Source organism: Amblyomma maculatum, chromosome 2 (assembly GCF_055883805.1).
Source record: "Amblyomma maculatum isolate TAMU_Amacu chromosome 2, ASM5588380v1, whole genome shotgun sequence".
In the NCBI taxonomy this organism is placed as follows: Eukaryota; Metazoa; Arthropoda; class Arachnida; order Ixodida; family Ixodidae; genus Amblyomma; species Amblyomma maculatum.
The window spans coordinates 75144032-75164695 of NC_139345.1; the positions used below are offsets into that span (position 1 = coordinate 75144032).

The following is a 20664-nucleotide window of genomic DNA, read 5'->3' on the forward strand; positions in this document are numbered from 1 at the left end:
TTTCTTGTAGTCAGTTAAGCATTATACATCATCATCATCATCATCACCACCACCATCATCAGTCTGACTATACCCACTGCAGGGCGAAGACCTCTCTCATATTTCTCCAGCATTTTACAGCATGCGCTACACGCTATGCTGATTTCTTGTAAAACGTATGAAAAGCAATCGAGGTATTTTGGCTGACAAGTATAGCAAAAAGTTTGATAACCTACAGCAGCATTCTCGCTTGATCTTCTCGTGCTGTTAAATGTAGGTCTTGAGGCGGCGACTCGAGCTCAATGAAACGACACTTGCGAACGTGTAGCCTATCCTTCCTCGGGTGATGGTTTGAGTATTAAAAAACATATAAATACGGCATATCAGGGAAAAGTATCTACGAAGTGCGGGCTGGATAGAACATAGCAACGATCGAATGTCTATGTTTATATTGAAAGCAACATAACTGGTACACTTATTAAACATCCATGGTGTTTTGTTTTGGTTTTTTTTTTGTTTTTTTTTTTAGTTTTCCAACTTTTTCTTCAGAAGAGTACAGTGCTGCGCTAGTTGGCGGGTGTTGTTAAATGGGCGAAATCACAGCTAACGGACGCAGACACAGTCTTCGTTTGCGCTGGTTTCTTCCATAAAACTTAGGTGCAGTATTTGGAAGCCGTAGCTACTAATGTAAATCAGGGATATAAACATTTCTTAAAGTAAGAAAATGAATTTCCGTGGATGGTTGCCTTAATGTCTGGACCACCAGCCTGCATTTGTATAAGATAATCTCATTGTATGCTGGGGACTGAGTTTTATGCATCACAGCTGTTCGTTCCTTTCGTATATGAAGAAAGTGATGGACTCCAACAAACTTTCACCACCAATAGCTCTTTAACGTACACTGCCGTCGCACAACACATATATAGTTTATATGCAGTCGATGTGGCTGGAAATAGAGGCCGCCGCTCATCCTCGTACGCACTAGTAAGGCTATAGTTACAAAATTAGAGCAGCAGGTATTTCAACGGTAATTAAATACAACGTGAAAGCGGGATCAAAAACTATTTCCACTCGACTGTAACCTATAAACTTAGCCAATCTGCTGAATTCTAGAAGAGATACAGTATCCGGCGTCGGACGTGGCTTTCGCATCTGTTCGCTCTATCGCTTTCATCTATAGGCGTGTTACTTATCAAAGAGTTCCACGCGCCTCACAAAACAAATATCCGCAAGCTGGCTTCCAGTCCGAAAACCAGTTAGTCAACGATTCCACTCAGGCTTTCGATCGGGCGTCCGCGAACTTCCAGTTGCCCGCCATATTATGCGGCTCGTGGCGTTCTCTATAAGCCTTGAAACTCAGCAGTGTACGCTTCTCTGTCTGAGAACATTCATTTGTATTGCTGATCATTAAAAACAAGCAAGCAGGTTTTAAAACAATACGCGCGAGCCCAAAGCTTCTTATCTCTTCACGCAGTGATAAACGCCACCATTAGTGCGTTTCTTTCTTGTTTGTGCGCAAGCGCCTGTATGCGCAGTTTTCTATCTCTGCCGTCGCCTTCTCAAGCAGTGCTACCAAAGCGCGTCTAATTTATTGCGTTAGATGGCATGGCGGATGCTGTTCCTGCCCTTCAACATAGCAGCACTATTGCGATGCGTGGCTTCTGAAATGCGAGTAATTATCCGAATCCCATGCCTTGCATCGCTTAAAGAAATAGAAGAAAAATCTCACAATTCGCTATAATGTAGGCCGCCGCTTGAGCAACCTCAGTGTTTACAGCATCCATCGCGTTGGGACATGCTGTCTCGCTTTACAGAACTTGCGAAATGCTCTTCTATTGCTGCCCAGATTTCTTTGTACCTATTCGTTATTGTCTCTCCCTCCTTTCCCCCATCTCTCCCTCCCTCCCGACGGCACAAAGTGACAAATCTCATTTTATTACCTGGGGGTGAACATACGCGGTGATTATTGTTCAATAGGCAAGCACGTGCCGAGCCGTAGACCTCATTTTCGGAGCACGGCGTAATGACGCAACGCACGTAAAAAGCGGACTTGGTTCGCCCGGGTTGATGCTTCGCTGACGGCTAATATTACGACAGAGAGACGACATAGGAAGGCACAAAACATAGTCTATCGCTGGGGTGAATCCGCGCGCGTTCACAGATATGGACGTTGCGAAAGCCAGTGAGAGTAAAGGGGGCAAACCGGCGCACCCACGGCACAGGCGTGTAAGAGAAGAGCGCAAGTGGAGCGAGCGTGTACTGCATGCAGCGCACTCGCACAACATTCGATTGCAACGTTTTTCACCGGCAGTCGGAAAAGGAGAAATATAACTGGTGCGTCGGCAGTGCTACTGCGCGCACAGAATCTGCACTAATCACGGCATGCTATGGCGAGTTCACGCACGCAAGCTCGTCTCCCGGTGGAGTGTGTCTGAAGCTCCGTTGAAGACGTAACTTTCAAAGACTCGTTGAGTCAACGCGTTGCCGGCCCTTCCTTGAAAGCACGCGCTTCGTTAAAGAACACTAAAGCCAAAAAGCAGAGTAGACCTTCAAGCACTGATCATTCAACAGGGAATTCCTAATTTTGTTGACGAGCCATCGGTTAAGCTGCTTGAAAAAGAAACACGTTATCTCATTTTATGAAACGAAGTGTCTGCAATTATTGCACCTTCTGTATCGTCCAGCTTGGTTTTATCATTTTTGTGTGATTACGGGCCTTTCTAGTGGCATAGGTATCACTGCAGGCGAATCAAAAAGGTGAGTTGCGTCATCTTGTGGTACTGCTCCTTTTTATTTTTTACTCTGTGTATGAAGTGGGGTTTCTGATCTTAGATAAGCGAAAACGGTAGAGTGAGAAGGGCGAGGTGGGTGGTCAATATCGTGATGTCATGATCGTACTTAAAGAGCTGTATTGTCAGGGACATCATGCATGTACCGAACAGACAATGTACAAACAATTAAATGATGTTAGTGACAATATCGATCTCTAGGAGTATATGACGCAAAAAGGAAAAAAAAATATCGCGACGTGATCACTGAAGTGTTTTGCAAATGTTCTGCCATAAAGTAGATATGTCAAACGTCTTAGCCTAAGAGAATACATCATGTGAATGGGGTGTCCAAGATGGCAGCATGGCTTGGGTCACCATATAAAATTTTTGAAGTCCATCCTTTTCTTCTTTCATTATTTGATGAACTGATGCGACGCCCCCGCTATTGCCGGGAAGTCATAGTAGAGCGCGAGAAAAATAGTAAGTGCGCATAGAGAAAGAAAAATGCACAATAGTAAGTATTTTTTTTTTTTCCTGCTCGAGAGTAAAATTTTCTCAGGTATCTTACAGTTATTTCATTGGCGTTTGAAAAACCACGGAGTGTCTAGATACATTTTAGCTGCACTTGTTTCTTCTGCAGCAATTTTTACAGTTGTCAAATCATACCCGGCCCTGCGTTCCAATGACCACGCTGTAACAAGACGGGAGCTTGCAAAGAGGACAGCATCCCCGGATAATAACTTCTCTCTGGGAGCTGAATGACCTAATTACCTGACGTCAACAGTGGCACGCCGCCGTCGGTAAAGACATTGCAAACGCACCTTATAACTACGCCATCCAGTGATGTTGCCATCCCCGCAAGCACTCAGCCACGTGCGCAGCTAATGTCAGCCACGAACCTTCGTTCCTTCCACCCACGACGCGCGGCAGCGTGGTGCTTGTAAAACCGCGCACCATGCCTGAGCTTTCACTGTGTCATTTGCAAGGCACGCTGAACCCCTGCTCATCGGCGGAGTGACTACGACGACGCACACTTACCTCGCACAGATTGCTTACTACTTACTTTGGCGGTGATGCCGAGATAATAATACTGGAGGGCGTCGGGAACTTTAGGAGCAGTAGCTTCGCGAAGGGAAAATACCCTCAGGCGTCCATTTCGAAGTACGCTTTTATGATCGAGCTATCTTCGCGACTGTATCCGCACGCACGCGCTTACGGCTTATGCAAATATGTGTGGAAAGAAACCGGCCATGACAATGACCGATAAGGGACGAACGCCGCTGGGACGTAATGAGAGGCGATGTATTGCTATGCTAATAATTGCTCGAGGTGTCCTAAGAGGTATTCTCGGAAATGTCGTATGGTGAGATACGAGCATTTGGCGCGGCGAGGAAGAGAGGAAGAAAAAACTAAACGGAAAGAAAGTACAAGGAGAAGAGTGTGTGCGAAACGAAATGGTGATGGAGCGCCCCGTGGAAGCTTCATTAGCATGTGACTGCCCCAGTGGCGCCGTCTATGCACTCTGCGAATACAGTTTTTGCATTTGGTTTTGTTTGGTGCTTGGTTATTGTTAGGGGGTAATTAGGCGCAAGCGTCGTCCGCCGCAGCGGTGTGACAGTCTCAGAAAAGCCTGGTTTAGGTTCTAATTAACTCCTAAAATTAGCGTCAGGACAAAGAAGTAATCGGTAGGAGCAGACGGCCGTGGGAAAGCTAATGTCTTCCGACCCATTTAGGCATTGTTGCGCAGTGTGCATAACACGCTGAAATGAAGAGAACATACTCATTTCTTTCTAGATTCCTGAAATGCACGTCTCAATTGCCTCGTTAACAGAGACCGTTAACGACGCTGACCAGTCTGTATAGGCGAAACGAAGCGAGGTACTCAGAAGCACATCTATGGAATTGTGTTTACTCATCTGATCTTGCATGCATGTTAATAATACTTCGCTATTATGAAATTATATGCAGACAGGGGAAATGCGCTAGGCATGGATTGCCCACACACTCTAAGCACGAATGCCCCTATAAGGGAGTAAAAATGGAGTAGCGTGTACTCTAGTGCACTCGCTATGGAAGCAGGGCATTTTTGTTCAAGCCTCGGGGGTAGATTCGCACTCGAAATCTGCAAAATTCTATACTGTTGGCAATACAGGCGTATTCCCAGCACATATAATACTCATATGATGCAATTAGTAGAATACAATTAGCCATCGCAAAAGACATTGTGCTTCGGTACTACAAATCTTTAAGTTATCATTAAGAAGAGATCGAAATCTGGGGTAAAATAACTGACAGCGAGAGCGTCTGCTTTATCTGGCGACCATAGTTATTTCGCATTTTCGGTGATGCAGGTGTACGCCAGGACTTGAGCAACATACCCTAATTCTGATTGGGAGTGCGCTAGAGACAAGATACTCCCTTTTTACTCCTTTATAGGTTTATTGCGTTTAGAGTGTACGAGCTCGTGTGTTCTGTAGTTGTAGTTGTAGGCTTTTTTTAACATGGCACATGTCCAGATGGAGAGATCGGCCAAATTGAGGATAATGATGATGTCCTCAATCGTAATGGCACATACCCATGGCGGAGGATTGGCCAGGATGCATTGCAGATAACAAACACTCGTGGGTAAGGAATGGAGTATTTGGTTAATATTGTGTGTATAGTGGCATATACAAGTAATACCTCTGCCACAGTAGCAGATTTAATGTCATTTGAATCGAATAACATTCAGTTTCTTTCGGTGCTACACAGTAAAATATAATGTCATTCGCAAATGGTAACAATTATGATCAGCTATAAAAGAATACTGCACTTAAGGACATCAGTGTGCATAAGAGGCGTTTGAAATCATTGTGCAGCATTTTAAAGCTAATTAAAACATTACTGTACGATAATTCAAGTAAAAAACATTACTTCTGACTGCGTTATATCACTTGAGTTATAAAAATCCAAGCCAAGTATCGAGTCACCTACAAATTCAATAAATGTAAAGAAACAATATGGCTGGACACAGCGGAGCGCGTATACACAGCGCGGAGAGGCACGGAGACACGTAGAGCATGAAGTTGGCGTGAAAGCTGTTAGGCACTCAGTCACAACTTTAATAGTCCTGAAATAAATGCACAGGGAGAAGCGGCCACCAAGGAACACAGAGCCTAAAATGATCGTCAGTCACTGGCATGACTGGACCCCTGCTGTGACCGAGAGTAATTGCATTCCACGAGAGCCTGCAGTGCGAATAATTTTACACCTCAATTAACAGTTTTTAAAACAAAACTCTAGAAATATAATGTTTAACTTTCACTGTGCGCAGAATACCTTGTTGCGTTGCTTGTTTCTGCTGCGTATCTAGCGTCGAGAGTATACATTCGGTTCACGATCGAATACCAAGATACTTTGTTGGGCGAGTTGGTACTTATTCATTATTAATATAAACAGCGCGAACACGAAGACAAGGGACAAGAAACAAGAAAGCCACAGTACATGCGCTGACTCACAACTAAGCCTAAGCCGTTTACTCCAAGGACATTTCAAATTAGTGAAGAATGGGATGATAAACACATGCTTATAAAAGCGTTGAAGAAATCTTGTTACCACGGCATGGGCAAGAGTTTTGAAAGACAAGTGAAGAGAATTGCAAAGGCCGGTTATCGGGAGTCAGATATTATTGAGGCCAGTTGCCGGGTACTGAAGAACCTTAAAAGAACGCACAGACTGAAATCCCTGCCCAGCATGGGTGAGAGGAAGAGGAAGGTTGCAGTGGTACCATATGTGCACAGGATTTCGCATGGCCTCAAAAATGTAGGCAAGAGGTATAATGTGGACGTCGCACTGACCGCCCCGCTCAAAATGAAGAGGATCTGCCCGGCTGTTCAAAGGGAAAGAGAAGCGAAGAAGCAAGAATGTGGGGTGAAACATAGAAACCCATATGTTGGATGCAAGACAGGTGTTGTGTATAGGCTTCCACTCTCTTGTGGAGCCAGTTATATAGGACAAACCGGACGGTGTATTAATAAGAGACTACAGGAACACTGTAACAACTTGGAAATTGGAAAGGACAAAACGTTTCTGGTATCCCATTGCCAGTCATGTGAAATAATGAAGAAGGAGAAGAAGAAGTGCACTCCTAAGTTTGACAGTGTTAAGATTTTATATCGCCACAAAGAGAAGATAACGAGAGAGATAGTGGAATCGTATTTAATTTCAACGGACAATAAGTGTGTCAGCAAGACGTCTCTTGCTCTTTCAAGCAAAGAGGTGTCTTTTTTAAGTGATTTTTTAAAGTAATTTTTTATGCAGCAGGTGAACCCAGGGGTTGTATCACGTGACTGTTTCGTTTTCTTCATGTTTGTTTTTCTGGGCCTTGGATTAAACGGCTTAGGCTTAGTTGTGAGTCAGCGCATGTACTGTGGCTTTCTTGTTTCTTGTCCCTTGTCTTCGTGTTCGCGCTGTTTATATTAATCACGATCGAATGCGAATCAGTTCCCCAAACTCATTCGATGAACAATGTCATTCCAACTTAATGACATTAAATTTTCTCGTGTAGCAGGTGAATAATGACATTAGATGCTAATGTCATTCGATTTGAATGGCATTAAATTTGCTCTTGTGACAGGGGTGTAAGGATAGTTTCTTCGTTTACCTCTCGTACTTCTTCATCTTCCTCTTCATCGACCCACTGTTGTCCTATTAAAGCAATCATTTATGTGATGTTCCCTGTAAGTGACACTAATCATTTTTTCCCACTCATAATGGTCTTCGCTGCTATCGAAATTGAGTGAAAACGCGGTGTACACGTTTTAAATTTATTCCTGCATTAACTCATTTCTTGCAAAAAATAACCGCACACCTACAACGATGCGAAGAGTTACGAGTAGTAACATGTAAAAGTATGCCGAACAGACAAAAAGCTCTCAAAAAGGAACATCTGAATTTGATCGAACTTTCTAGGCCAGAGAAACAAAACCAAACTTTGTTATCATAAGCTGTTAGCAACTACGTTTTGCTACTGCTCTAATGTATAGTTACTAGCGTCCTCCGATTGGTCTAAACGCGTTGGTGTTACGTAACGCAGCGAACATGGACGAATTAACAGGGGAAGTTGATAACAACTGCAGGAACGCGGCGTAATTTGGCTACGAAGTTGCTTCCTGCTTTCGTCATCAGTGCAGTTTCTGTGCACAATAAGTTCCCCACACGTGCAAAACACAGTACAAGCAATGAGGAGTGAGTTCGCGTTTTTATCGCAGTTTTCCCCGCTCGCTCGCACTATCTCTGTCTTTCTTCTTTGGTCCCTCTACTTCTAGTTGAGTTTCTTTTTCATATGTTTTTCTAACTACAAACAAAAAAGAAAGATCGTCTGCATGCAGAGGAAGCGAAGGGAGGAGGGGGGCTGAGCAGAAGCTCTGAAACAGCCCCCTGCCGTCTGCATCTTCCGATTTCATGAATGCTTATATCCGCATCAAACGCGACTGACGTCAAGTGGCATTTCGCAAGAGACGCCGCGACTGACGTCAAGTGGCATTTCGCAAGAGCCGCCAAAAGATCTTCTCCCCGCCTCCCCCGAGATCTCATTGCATCATAAACGTAGTAAGAGAGGCTCCTAACGTAAGAAAAGGGGGGGGGGGGGGGGGGGTGTTCGTTTTAGGAGCTGCATTCGTGTGTCCCCACATAGCATGTAAGGGAAAGAGATGGGAGTCGACGCGGCGACGTGGCACGCAGTGCGCTTGCGCATGAGCGCCACCAGGCTATACTGTATGCAGTGTAGTGGTCCGCGTTATCAGCGCCGCGGCTTCATTGCACGCTCCCCCGACGGTCCCAGCCGGAGCTTTGTTTTGCCTCTACCCTCCGTCTGCCCTTCCGCTCATCGGGCGCAGCATAGTAGACTGCTTGGCCCCCAAGCGGAGCTTTTCGTTATCGCCTCTGCGCACTCGCCTGTTTGTGGATGCGGTGTGCATTGTGCTTGCCTCTCCATCGCTCCGTAACCCGGGCAATTTTCACCCTCAACTCTCTCTCTCTCTCTCTCTCTCTCTCTCTCTCTCTCTCTCTCTCTCTCTCTCTCTCTCTCTCTCTCTCTCTCTCTCTCTCTCTCTCTCTCTCTCTCTCTCTCTCCCTCTCTCTCATTTTTTTTCTTTTTTTTTTTTTTTTTTGCCTAGCCTACATTGCCACTATCCTTTCTGTGAAGCCGCACTGAGTTGTGCATAGCGCTTTCTTCTATTTGACATTTTTCTTTCTTTCTTCGTTTCTTCATTTCTTTCATTCTATCATTGTTTATCTCTTTCTTTCTTCCATTCTTTCTTTCTTCCTTTCTTTCTTTCTTTCTTTCTTTCTTTCTTTCTTTCTTTCTTTCTTTCTTTCTTTCTTTCTTTCGTCCTTTCTACATTTTTGTTCTTTGTCAACGTCTCCGCCTGCATCCCGCAAACATTTGGACTAGCTGCGAATCGTCACATGTGCCTTCGTACTTCCGATCCTTAGAGGCATCTGAATCGATTCCGAGAGAAGGTCGTTTCAGCTTGATGCGCCTTTGGTTGCCCCAGCGCTAGGATGAGGTTGTGTACGACGCGTCATTTTTTTTTTTTTTTTCGTGATCGCGAATGGTGTGTTTATACGGCGCTATCTGTGCATTCGCACAGATAGCGCCGTCTTCGCTTCCACGCCAATTTCTACTATGATCCCCTACGTCAGCTTTTTTTCGAACTGCCACTACATAGACGCAACCCAAAGAGACGGAGGAACCTGAAGTCTTCAAAGTTGTCGGCATTGCTTGTGAAATGCACGCTTACGCAAAACAGACAAGGTATAGCTTCTCGCGTACACTCTTGGTCAAAAACATTCAGACTGCCGTGAATGCGGCAGCAGCGCTTGTTACCCGCTACGCGGCGCTGTCACCACCGGTGCGCAGTGCTACTCGCTTGCAATGAGGATAAGGCGGAGGAGGGAACATGCTCCTTACTCTCAGCTGTCTCTTGATAACAGTGCTCGTAAAAGCATAGTGAGGCGTGCATCCCGACATACGCGACCGCTTTGTGAGCGCAAACGCAGTGGCCACGTAGAAGCATCCCGGTGGTGGAGTGATTGTTTTGCAACTACGAAGGTTCAGCAACACACAACAGCGCAGGAAAAAGATGAAGAATCAAGTTTCTTACACTTATTAGTTCTCACTGTGGATTGCTTACGTTGACAGACTTGTTTTATATCGAACATAAATTGGGATATCGTTCATGTGATTTATTTTGTCATGAGGAGTGCACTAAGAGGAAGATCAACGAAGCTTTGGAAGGCGGCTGCCATAAGCTGATCAGTCAACATTTAAAGATTTTTATTTATTTTCAGCCTGTTAAATCTGCACATTTTAACCGAATGGCACTCTTCTTGGTATCACCAGCAGCTCTGACAATCTGGGATATGGGCAAGCCAATTCCATAGCATTAACAATTTATAGCGCAAACATGCACAGTGAGGAGTCTGACCTGGAACTCTTGAGTTCGGGTTGAATTTTAAAAGAACAATAATTAACTAATTCGTACATATATTAATATTATAAGCGCCGTAGATGCATGCATATGTCGTCGCACATACATTGCCTTAACGACGATGAGGTCGCTTGGTGATCAGCGCACGAGTCTGGTTATTCCGAAGGGCGTCCTGACTGACTGGCCTTCTGCGTGCCAGCCACAAGATTGAACGCCTTCCCTTCTACGCAACGTGCCCTCGTTGCTCCCAGAAAAACGCAACAATTTACAGTGCGATACTTTGCAAAGATGCATCGAAGCTAACCGTCAACCAAATTTACATTGTGGCTTATCTGCAAGCAGAAGCGCTTTAAAAATGCTGAATGTTCTCTGAGCAGCCTGTGTCATATACGCCGAATATCCGCTGGGATATTTCGAAGGATTGCCTTTACAAGTACTTATTATTCAAATTCAGCAATGTATAATCCGTACCGTTAGGCAATTTTCCAAGCTGCAGCATTCTGCAGGAAGCTTGACGGTTTCTTAGGAATTGTACCTGTCACATTCTTCTTCATTGTGGTCACAGCTTTTACGTGCTCCTAAAGGCCTCAGAGACCTCTTTGGGCTAAGTATAGGTATGTTGCAGAGGGAACGTAATTCGCACTAGGCTTTCTGTTATCAAGAGGCACCCGAGAGTAAGGGCTACGTTTATCCTCGCTTTCGTGAAGGAGAAATCTTCGGCGCAAACTAGGGGAAGCATATGCCGCATGCCCAACACACACGTAAGAGCCGACCACCCCCCAGTTACTAAGCGTCTCAGTAATCTTAACCAACCACGACCTTTTTCTAACGGACAATCATGCAGTGCTCCTTCTGGTTGAACACCTGTAGGTAAACGGTTAAGCAGCAGGTTGAAACCTTAGACGAAAACAATTAGGCACAAGAAAAAGAGAGAAACGAAACGCTAGCGGGGTTTTAATACTTAGCCTCCATAGTGCGCAGTCTGCAATGTGAGCATTCCATGCAGTGCCGCTGGCCTGTGCACTTAACTGTGCTGTGCGCTGTGATCTCACTCACTACGTGCGCTCTCTTGGCATCTAGATGCATCGCTTTCATATAAAGCTGTGCGTTGGTTTAGAAAACTTTTCGTGTGCGTGCTCATTGTGCATGGGTACTCCGAAGATTACTACATTACAACCCTGATTTTTAACACGATGACGTTTAACACGCCGTCCTGCATAAAATTCAACGTCGCCGCCGTTGTGAGCCAAAATCGCGGGGATGGTTCTCGCAGATTATAATCGGCAGTTGACGTGGCTAGACACTGATTGGCCGGCGGCTTGTGCGACGTCACGAAACCATATGATCTGACAAGTGCCAATTAAGGCTTCTGATATAAGATGAGAAGGCGAGATTGAAATCGAAACCACCGGAACCCCGAGTAGGATAACGCTACTCCTAGGCCACTTAGGCAGTACATTCGTACTGACTGGTCAAAGCGGAGCTTTTGATCTACGCCGAGTGACCTTCCTAAACGGTGGTACGTAACTTATTACGGTATGCTAAATAGTATGTGTGAGAAAACTGGAGCACAAATAAACGGATTGGTGATTAAGTGAGCCATAAATTGTATCCACGCGAACGCGGGTCCACAAAGGAAACCGCAAAGGGTGCCAATAAAGCTATCGCGCTAAACCTTTAAAAACGGAAGTTCATATTCATCCCATGGAAATAGGCGAACCTGTGCCATTTACGAGTTGCCCAGTTTACCTAATGTCTTTCAATTTAGGTTCATGCAAATTAGCTACAACTTTGGATGCACAAAGATAACAAACATTGTCCTTGTGTTTAAGGCTGCTTCAGCTATTTAAGCGTGATTTAATAAACAAATTCGCACGTAAGGAGAACCGGTGGAAATAAACGAGAGCAGAGTGAGGCCAGCTTCGGTGCCTTCGCTCCAGAGATGCTTTCCGCGTGAAACAAACAAACAAGCAAACGAACAAACATACAGACAAACAAGGAAGCGGTCACAACAGTATATAGTTCCCCGAAAGAGAGACGAAGGCAACCAGTCAGAAGAAGCAACATCAACAACGGAAAGTGAAGCACCATGCTAACAAGAGTCACTGGATCGTTTCGGAGCATCAGTGGTGAGGGCTCAAGTGCCATATTGGCTCCAAGCTATACCATCGGCCGCGGCCATTTTGGTTCCAAGACTGGTAGGGGTAAATACCTCTGGGTGTAACCTTTCGTCGTTTTCGGGTTGCAGCATAACATTTCGTCGCTTCAGGTGGCTTGCTGCCCGCTGCCAAGTTCACTCTGCCACTACACCCGTCGCTGCAACGGATGTTCACATATATTTTAGCCAATGAGACTATTACATTAATTTATGTGCAGGTCGATATTGTGACTTTTATCGAGGCAGCCAACACTCAGCCACACTGCGGAAAAAATTTGAAGCAACGGCCTAAAGCTTCACACGCGACATGACGCAAATCCCTTGCAACGCCGTCAATGCTAGTGTGCGCATGCAGCGAGTGTAGGCTGGCGCGGGCGAACTTTGAGGCAGCGGCAACAAGCGGCGCCGCGGGCGCCTATCACGGCGTAGCTGGTCACGCACTCGCTGGAGCAAGTGTCCGAACGCAACGCCACGCCACCGTGTGTGCGCAGCGTATGTAGCGATACTCTGGCAACCATATCCAGTGACTCTACTCCATGCTTTGAGTACAGGGAGTGAAGAGTGACAGGCGAGAAGAATAGGGACAAACAGGGACACGCACGTACACTGATGATGCAACAACAGCTGTGCCCGGCCCTTGGCAGAACGCCCGGACTTCTGAGTCACCGGTGTGAGTGACGCATAAGCACTGCAATGTTTTTTGCTTTCTTTCTTTCTTTCTTTCTTTCTTTCTTTCTTTCTTTCTTTCTTTCTTTCTTTCTTTCTTTCTTTCTTTCTTTCTTTCTTTCTTTCTTTCTTTCTTTCTTTCTTTCTTGAAATGTTGACACTGAGCCTTAAATATGCCTTTCAATGAGGTTCAAGCGCAAGAAGCATTTTCTCTATAAACACATATGCTATAACTACTATGCGGTTGTTCAAGACAGGAAACGTTTGCAAGTCTGTACAGAATTCGGGCCGCTAAAACTTAAGTTCTGCTGGCAATGTACCATATATTGATTTCTGCACACGCTGCCTGTAGTTATCCGCCGTTGAGATTAAGTGAAAACTTAAAAAAAGGAAACGGACTAGGAGTGAAGAAGCTGCGCTGAACCTGTAACCTCATTGCATGCCGTGCTCCCATGCAGGGCGACATTATTTCTACTTCTTTTTCTCCTTCATCAATTTTAAAGTGTGCACCTGATTAGGTGCTCATCCCGCGGTCTTTTTTTTTTTTTTTTTTTTCGCGTACAAAGCGAAATCGTTTTAATTTATTTCGCCTTCAGCTGTCTTTTGCGTGCCTTTTTCTGCTGCGTAGTAGACCGTGTTTTGGACATGCATATGTAAGCGCTTAACTCGGCTGTGTGTGTTCTTATGGTCAACTCCCGTTCATATAAAGGAATGAATGAAATGTTCCCTGAGTTAGTGGTTTGTATTTTTTTTTCTTGCTTTATGTGTTGTCATTTTACAGACCTGCGTACACAAACCCGAGCCAGTAGTGCAAAGGGTCGGCTACTAGACGAATGCCCCGGCGTTCAGCCAAGGACTGGGCAGCGCTGCAATAGTGAAAAAGACCTGCGGCGCTGCAGAGCGCCGGCATTGTGTGCACAAGAGGCCATATAGAGAAGGGTACGGCATGGTTAGGGGAGAAGGCTGGCTGCGTGAAAGATGCAACTGAAATGCGCCCATCGCTGTCTCATGACATGACCACCTACGTGAACGATGCACAGACAATGTCATGTGCAAGCAGGCATCGTTCCGAGTGCCCATGCAAGGAAGTTAGGCTCTGAGAGGACCGAAAACGCCTCAGGGGATCAATTTATTTCCCGGACTTGTTCCTGTTTCCTTCCTATTTCGAACAAGTTACTCACTACTGCCCTATTGACAAGTATAGTCTGCTCCTGTTTCGAGCGAGGTACTCACTGCTGCCCTATTGACAAGTATAGTGAGCTCCATGGAAAACATTGAAATCTCTTTTTCATTAAGAAGCACGATCTCAACTTATAAAAGTAACAACTGGCTTCTAAAGTGTAAATTTTCGCATATCCGTAGCACCAGTCCGAGTGTCTGTTGATATCCTGTGGTAAAGCCAGTCTCTATTTGCTGCACTCCACTGCGGCTTGGCGAGTCCGGTCCCCTCATGATTCGGCGCCCTACTCCAGCCAAAGCCAGCGAGGTCTCACTTTCTGGTAAGCGGAGCACAGGCTGAGCCCGTTTTCGAACAGCGTAAACGAAGCTTTGCAACATTTGCTAGGTACTGCACTTAATATCACCCAGAACCTCCGTCTGTTTGGCGACGTTAATGGTCGGCTTACGCTTATATAAAGCTACCACTTTGTCTTAGCCGTATCGCTAGAATATGCCGATAACAATTTTCAGAACTTGTCACATCAGCGGACGAAACCCGATATTTTCTAAATCTGTTAAGCCAAATGCCGACAGTCAGAGGTGGATGATTCTACCGCTCGATCTGCGGTGTTAATATCAGGGGACAAAACAATGGCAGAAAAAAAAAGGCATCTTTTCGGCTTCGTGTCGCTGTTCAAAAGCGGCTCGGCCAAGAGCGCAGGGGGAAAGCTAACGTTACGGAGCATCGCGTTAGAGCGCGCCAGTCCGGCAAAGCACGCTGAGTGCTCCGTTTCGACCGACGCCGAAGTATCGAGCCTCAATTTCGACTAGCGTGTACTCACCCTTATTTGGAGAGCGATAAAAGTAGCAGTCGAAATTGAGGCCCCGTGACCTTCATTTGGCATCAGCTTGGGCCGGACTAAGGAGGCAAAGGGTACGCAGTTGCCCGCTCTCTACTGCAGCGGTGGATCACAGAACGCGTGTGCGAGATGCATCGTAACAGCTGCACTTTCTGCGCACCAAGGAGGATGCGGTCAGCGATCCACCGCTGCTTCGAAGTCGGGCGGAGGGAAGAGCACAAGCGGGAGGCGGCTACGGAGGGCCACAAGGGACTCACATGCGGCATGAGGTGATCCGTGCTGCCCACACGCGTCACCTTGTTGCGATTGAGGAGCTTCTTGAGCATCTTCTCCAGCCGCTCGTTGAACTTCATGAAGGTCACGTAGGAGGCGTAGCAGAGGAGCAGCACCAGGGCCTCCCACCAGTATATGGTGCTGTCCCGGAAGAAGTGCATCAGAATGATGAGGATCACCGAGTAGAAGGTGACATCGCGGAACAGCGGCCACCAGGTGAGCTGCAGCACAGACTTGGAGAATATGGCGCACATGGAGATGACGAAGAGGATGTTGAACACGGCCGAGCCCACGATGGTACCGATGCCCACGTCATCGAACGAGATGAACACCCCGATGACGCTGGTGAAGAGCTCGGGCGCCGAGCCGCCGGCCGCCATGAAGGTGGCGCCGGCCACGTCCTCGGAGATGTCCAGCTTCACGGTGATCACGTCCAGGGCGGGGATGAAGAATTCGTCGCACACGATGGCCAGCGCCACAAACATGTACACCATGCCCATCACGTGCAGGATGACGGCGCCCCGCTTCAGCTGTTCGTCGGTAAACAGGTCCTCGGGAAACTGGGCCGTCTTGACCGGCCCGGTTGTGTTGCTCCCGTTGACGGCGGCGGTGTTCAGCAGGGAGCGGGAATGCCATGTCAGCGGTTCGAGCTGCGCAAAAGGAACATAACACTTCCTGCATGTTTACCCTGACTTGCAAGAAATTGCATTTCAGTTCTCTTGTCAGGAAAAATTTTGATCTTTTGAGCAACCTTGTACAACTTGTAAAGATACTGTACGACATGCAGCATTTCAAGTCCAATGTAATTAAAAATAAACGTCGTGACACATTGAATACAGCCTCAGCTGCGTAAAAAAGAAATGGCATTCAATTATACGCGTGTCTTTAACCATAATTATTCGCGAACAGTCGGCCAGATTCTTTATTTATTCCTTGACATTGCTGTAATGATTTATTCTTATTTTTATTCACTTTACCCGCCAAAGTTGCACTATGGGATGGGAGGTGCGCTGTAGTGGGCAGCACCCAAGCTTAAATATTTTACCATCTGCGGTAAGAGATTGGCAGCGGACTTAACACACAGCGTAATGTCTTCCTCAATCAAGAGGCAGCCGCCGCGACTGTGCTAGACTCGAGTAATTCGAATTCAAAAGATAAACGCTGCAGACGCTTCACCACTGCGACGAGCATTTGTGGAAAAAAGAAATAATTCTTTTGTGGAAAAAAGAAATAATTCTTAATTTTAGACCTGAATTTTTTTTTTCACATTCATAAGCACCATGCCCTTTTCGTTCATATTTAATTGGTATTGCTTTCGACGCCTTTATTGTCATATGTTTCATGCTGACCGTAGGTGCTTTACTCAAGCAAAGCCTCTTGGCACCTGGTTCCCTGCATACTGTATTTCTCGAGATCTTTTCAAAATTACAAGAAACTTTGGATTCTTGCATCTTGTAGGCGGTGAACTTGCATGAATGGGGGAATCAGCGGGGAAATACTGGGATAGGCACAAACCATACAGGACAGGCATCGTCTTCGTCCTCTTCTTTTCACGCTGTTCCCTCAGCCATGAAACTAAACAAACAAGTCCAAACCTAAGCTAAATTAAACTTGCATTCAACTACCATCCGAACAATAGAAACGGATAAGGTAAAAATGATAGTTGTTAAAATTCAAGACTACTGTGTTTCTAATTTGTGAACAAACAACGCTGAAATTGATGACCCACAAAAACAGCGGAGATATAAAAGAATAAATTGTATCAGTAGTCCCTTCACAGCAGTATATAATACAAATTAAAGCTTGCTTAAAAGGATGCAAGTGTGACGTTCTTTCATTTTACAACTACCATGAGACACTACATTTGTCATTGTCTATTGTATTTTGCATTTCGTATGCGTTTGCCTTTTTCATAAGTGTGACTAAAGCTAAGCGCTTCAAACGACGTTTTTTCTTCTCGTCGTCCTCTTCAGAATGTGTGCCCTTCATGTAATAAGATTGCCGTATATTATTTTGGCTCGTTAATCACTCTTATTCTATTAATTAGTGTAGTATTTTGTCGTGCTAGCAATTGTTATGGGAGAAGGCTCCTCACTCCTTCGTCTCCTGCTGTAGCATACTGTTTCGCGTTGTTGGCGCACCGAATCAATTCGCCTCTGCGGTTCTTTTCTCTAGCTATTGTTTTCTTCAAACACGTCAGTGTGTACCCCAACGCGGTGGTGAAGTGGTTAAGGCGCTCGGCTTATGCGCCCAAAGATACGGGATCGAATCCCGGCCGAGACGGCCGTCTTTCATCACGGGGCGAAAAACAAGGCTCCCATGCGCTGCGCGATGTAAGTGCCTGTCAAAGAACCCCAGGGGGTCTAAATTTCTGGAGCCCTCCACTGCGGTGTTTCTGACCGCCTGAGATTAAATCCCGGAAGCCAAGTCAGACGTCAGTCTGTGTTCACTTCAAGGTCTGAGGAGTCAGGATTCTTCCCGGCGATCCCTACCGGATAGTCTACTTCGAGACTAGCTTCGCTGTAGTTCTCGCGAGATTAGCAATAAGTTTCCAGCGCCTTCATGAAAGCACAACCTTGCCTCACGTTTCTTTATCGAGAATCTCGGGTTTCGTCTTCAATTTTGTCCTGAATCGTTTTCTAGGTCCTGCTTTATTTTTTCTTCTAGGCTTACCTCCTATATCTCTTTCTCTCCATCTCTACCATTGAATTTTTTTCTGCTTGTTTCTACTTTCCTTTAACCTCAAATGGCACCTTTATTTCGTGCGATTCTGTTTATTTCCCTCGCCCACACCGAAAAAGTAGTAAAGCACAATTGCATTTGCTCGAACTTCCCTTAGCTCCCCTACGTTCTTTGGCTCTCAATCTCCCCTTTTGCAGTGAGGGAAGAATGAGGTTGTTCCCAGGGGAATCTCGGCAAAAAAATTGGAAAACGAAACGGGCAGAAATTTAATTAAAACTTCTGAGACCATCAGCATTTGCATGCCTCTTAATGAACTTTTCTCTTCCGTCACGTCAGACCAGACAGATTCCTAAAAGAAAACCACTGAAAGGCTCGAGTAGTTCTTACAGGAGGACAAAGCAAATGCCGAGAAAGGGCGGCTTACAATGTGCAACGTTAAAAATATCCTCAGGGGTGACGTAGCCGAAGGCCAGGTAACCGTTGAAGCTCTTCGATTTGTCCTCTGAAGTCGGAGGTGATGTGAAACTCAAAGTAATATCCCGACCTTCTTTCCCTCCTGAGCCCTCGTCCTAAAAGCTAGACATACGACGGTTCCTATTACAACAACTATTTCTCGGTTCACCAAGTAGAGTGCGTGGCAGCGGCTTCCTGGTGCGTTTGCAAGCAGTCTCTGAAACTAAGTTGGCCTTGATGGCTGTGGACTTCTCTATGCGGATATCACAACCAGGCGATTATTTCTCTACCCTTGTTGTGACTTGTTCTCGTACCGACTTACACAAGTTGCGCTCAGTGGCTATGGGGCGTTCTCCTTATAGCTTAGCGCTGTTATATTAACTGCATACCGAGCGAATAGACTGTTTTTTCACTATTTTCATCAGTTACTACTTACTACAGAGATTTTCGTTGTCTGCAACTTTTATGAAATGAGATTTCTGGGCGCGAGAATTAAGAACCTCTCTGAGGCACTCGTACAGTGGTCAATCGAGAATCGAGAATCCCGGATACTCAGAGAACACCGCCTGATCATATAATGCAAGAGCTCCTAGCCTTAGAGGAAAAGTAAAAAAGCCACACTGCATTTGATACAGATTGTTCAAAAACAACTTTTTATGTCGGTAGTGGTGTAGTAGAAGAAAAACTTGAAAAAACAGTTAGGCTACCTCTGTGAGCAACAATGTTTACTGCCGAATGGTTTGCCATCTCCTTAGCTGCGGAAAAGGTAGTAAAGTACTACATTGAAAAAAGTATAACCTACACAGACTCACTTAGTGTGATCACAGCACTACACAACAGAAATGCAAAACAGCCCTTATTAGGAAATATAATACATTACATAAAAACAGCTGAAACACGGGGCACAAAATTAAATTCTGCTGGGGGCCAAGTCACGTAGGTATAAATGGAAATGAAAGAGCGGATGCATGTGCTGCAGCTGCCCAGAAGGCAAAAATAGAACGAGTAAATGTACCTAACAGAGATGTCTTAAAATATATACAAAGAAAATTGAAAGAGAAATGGCAGGATTCATGGGACAAAGAAGTAAGTAAGTTACACGTACTGAAGCCTGTGGTAGAGGAATGGAAAGCATGTAACTACCAAAAGCTTTATATTGAAGTGATTCTATGTCGTCTTCGTATCAGTCACACACACCTTACACATAACTTTTTACTAACGAAACACGATCAGCCTGCTTGTGAAGAATGTGGAGACATGCTCACAATCAACCATGTCCTAATCAGTTGTAAAAGACTTGAAGACCTACGACAGAAGCACTTCCCACAACTTTACAATGAGCATATACTATTCTACCCAAGCTTACTTTTAGGAGAAAGGTCACTAATTAACATTTCCTGCATATTCTCGTTTCTAAAAGAAGCAAAGTATCTAAATAAGTTATAGAACCTATAATAACTTTTTAAAGCCCTTTAATATAGTCCAGATTTTTAACCTTGCTTTTGGCGCATGATGGCCTTAGTTGCCTATGTGCCATAAAACACAACACAACACAACACGCTTCAGAACCATCGGATAATTTCAAAGGGAATCAGAAATTTCAGAAATCAGACAGCCATCAATCGGATATCTCGGACCCTCGAAAGATCGAGAATACTAGGATTTTTTTTTTTTTTTTTTTTTGTAATAAAAAGGACTGAAAGATGCCGGAAGCGCATACAACTGGAAATAACGCCGCAGAGGGCCACTCACGCCGTCGCTATGGTGTAGGAGGTGTTCGGCCTTGCAGCCGGAAGAGGGCGGCGCATGGAGGTAGGCGAGGCAGCCGAAGACCAGCATGGCGGAGAGGAAGACGAGGCGTGGGTCCCGCCAGCGTCTGCGCACTCTACCTCGGAGCATGGCCAGGGTGGAAGTGTAGCGGGCATTGGCCCCCATGGCCACTGTGGCCGGCGCAGCCAGCGGGGCTGCTGCACGGCCGGTCAGGCGGCAGGGACACCGCGGCTCCCGCTGCCGCTGCTGAACCGGGGGCGCTGGTCGACCCTCGCTGGGACGGGTCCGGGGCCTTTGGGCAGCGTCCTGGCCGTCGACAGGGGCCGCATCTGGACCAAAACGAAGAGGAAAAGTTACAAATTTAAGATAGGCCGATATGAAATTTTAGAGACAATCAAGGTATAACATTTCTTTTCACAGCG

General features: G+C 45.7%; 1 protein-coding gene across 1 annotated transcript in view; it reads right to left on the reverse strand.

Annotated features, from left to right (window-relative positions):
* The window catches only part of Nckx30C (solute carrier family 24 member Nckx30C), a gene marked incomplete at its 5' end in the record, with an annotated part of 131833 nt that extends 111474 nt beyond the window's left edge, over nt 1–20359 (reverse strand). Inside the window, 2 exons of the mRNA XM_084592022.1 lie at nt 15322–15987; nt 20225–20359. Of these exons, the coding sequence (XP_084448148.1) occupies nt 15322–15987; nt 20225–20359 (801 nt within the window). The remainder of the gene's footprint in view (nt 1–15321; nt 15988–20224) is intronic.
* Nucleotides 20360–20664: the final 305 nt, after the last annotated feature.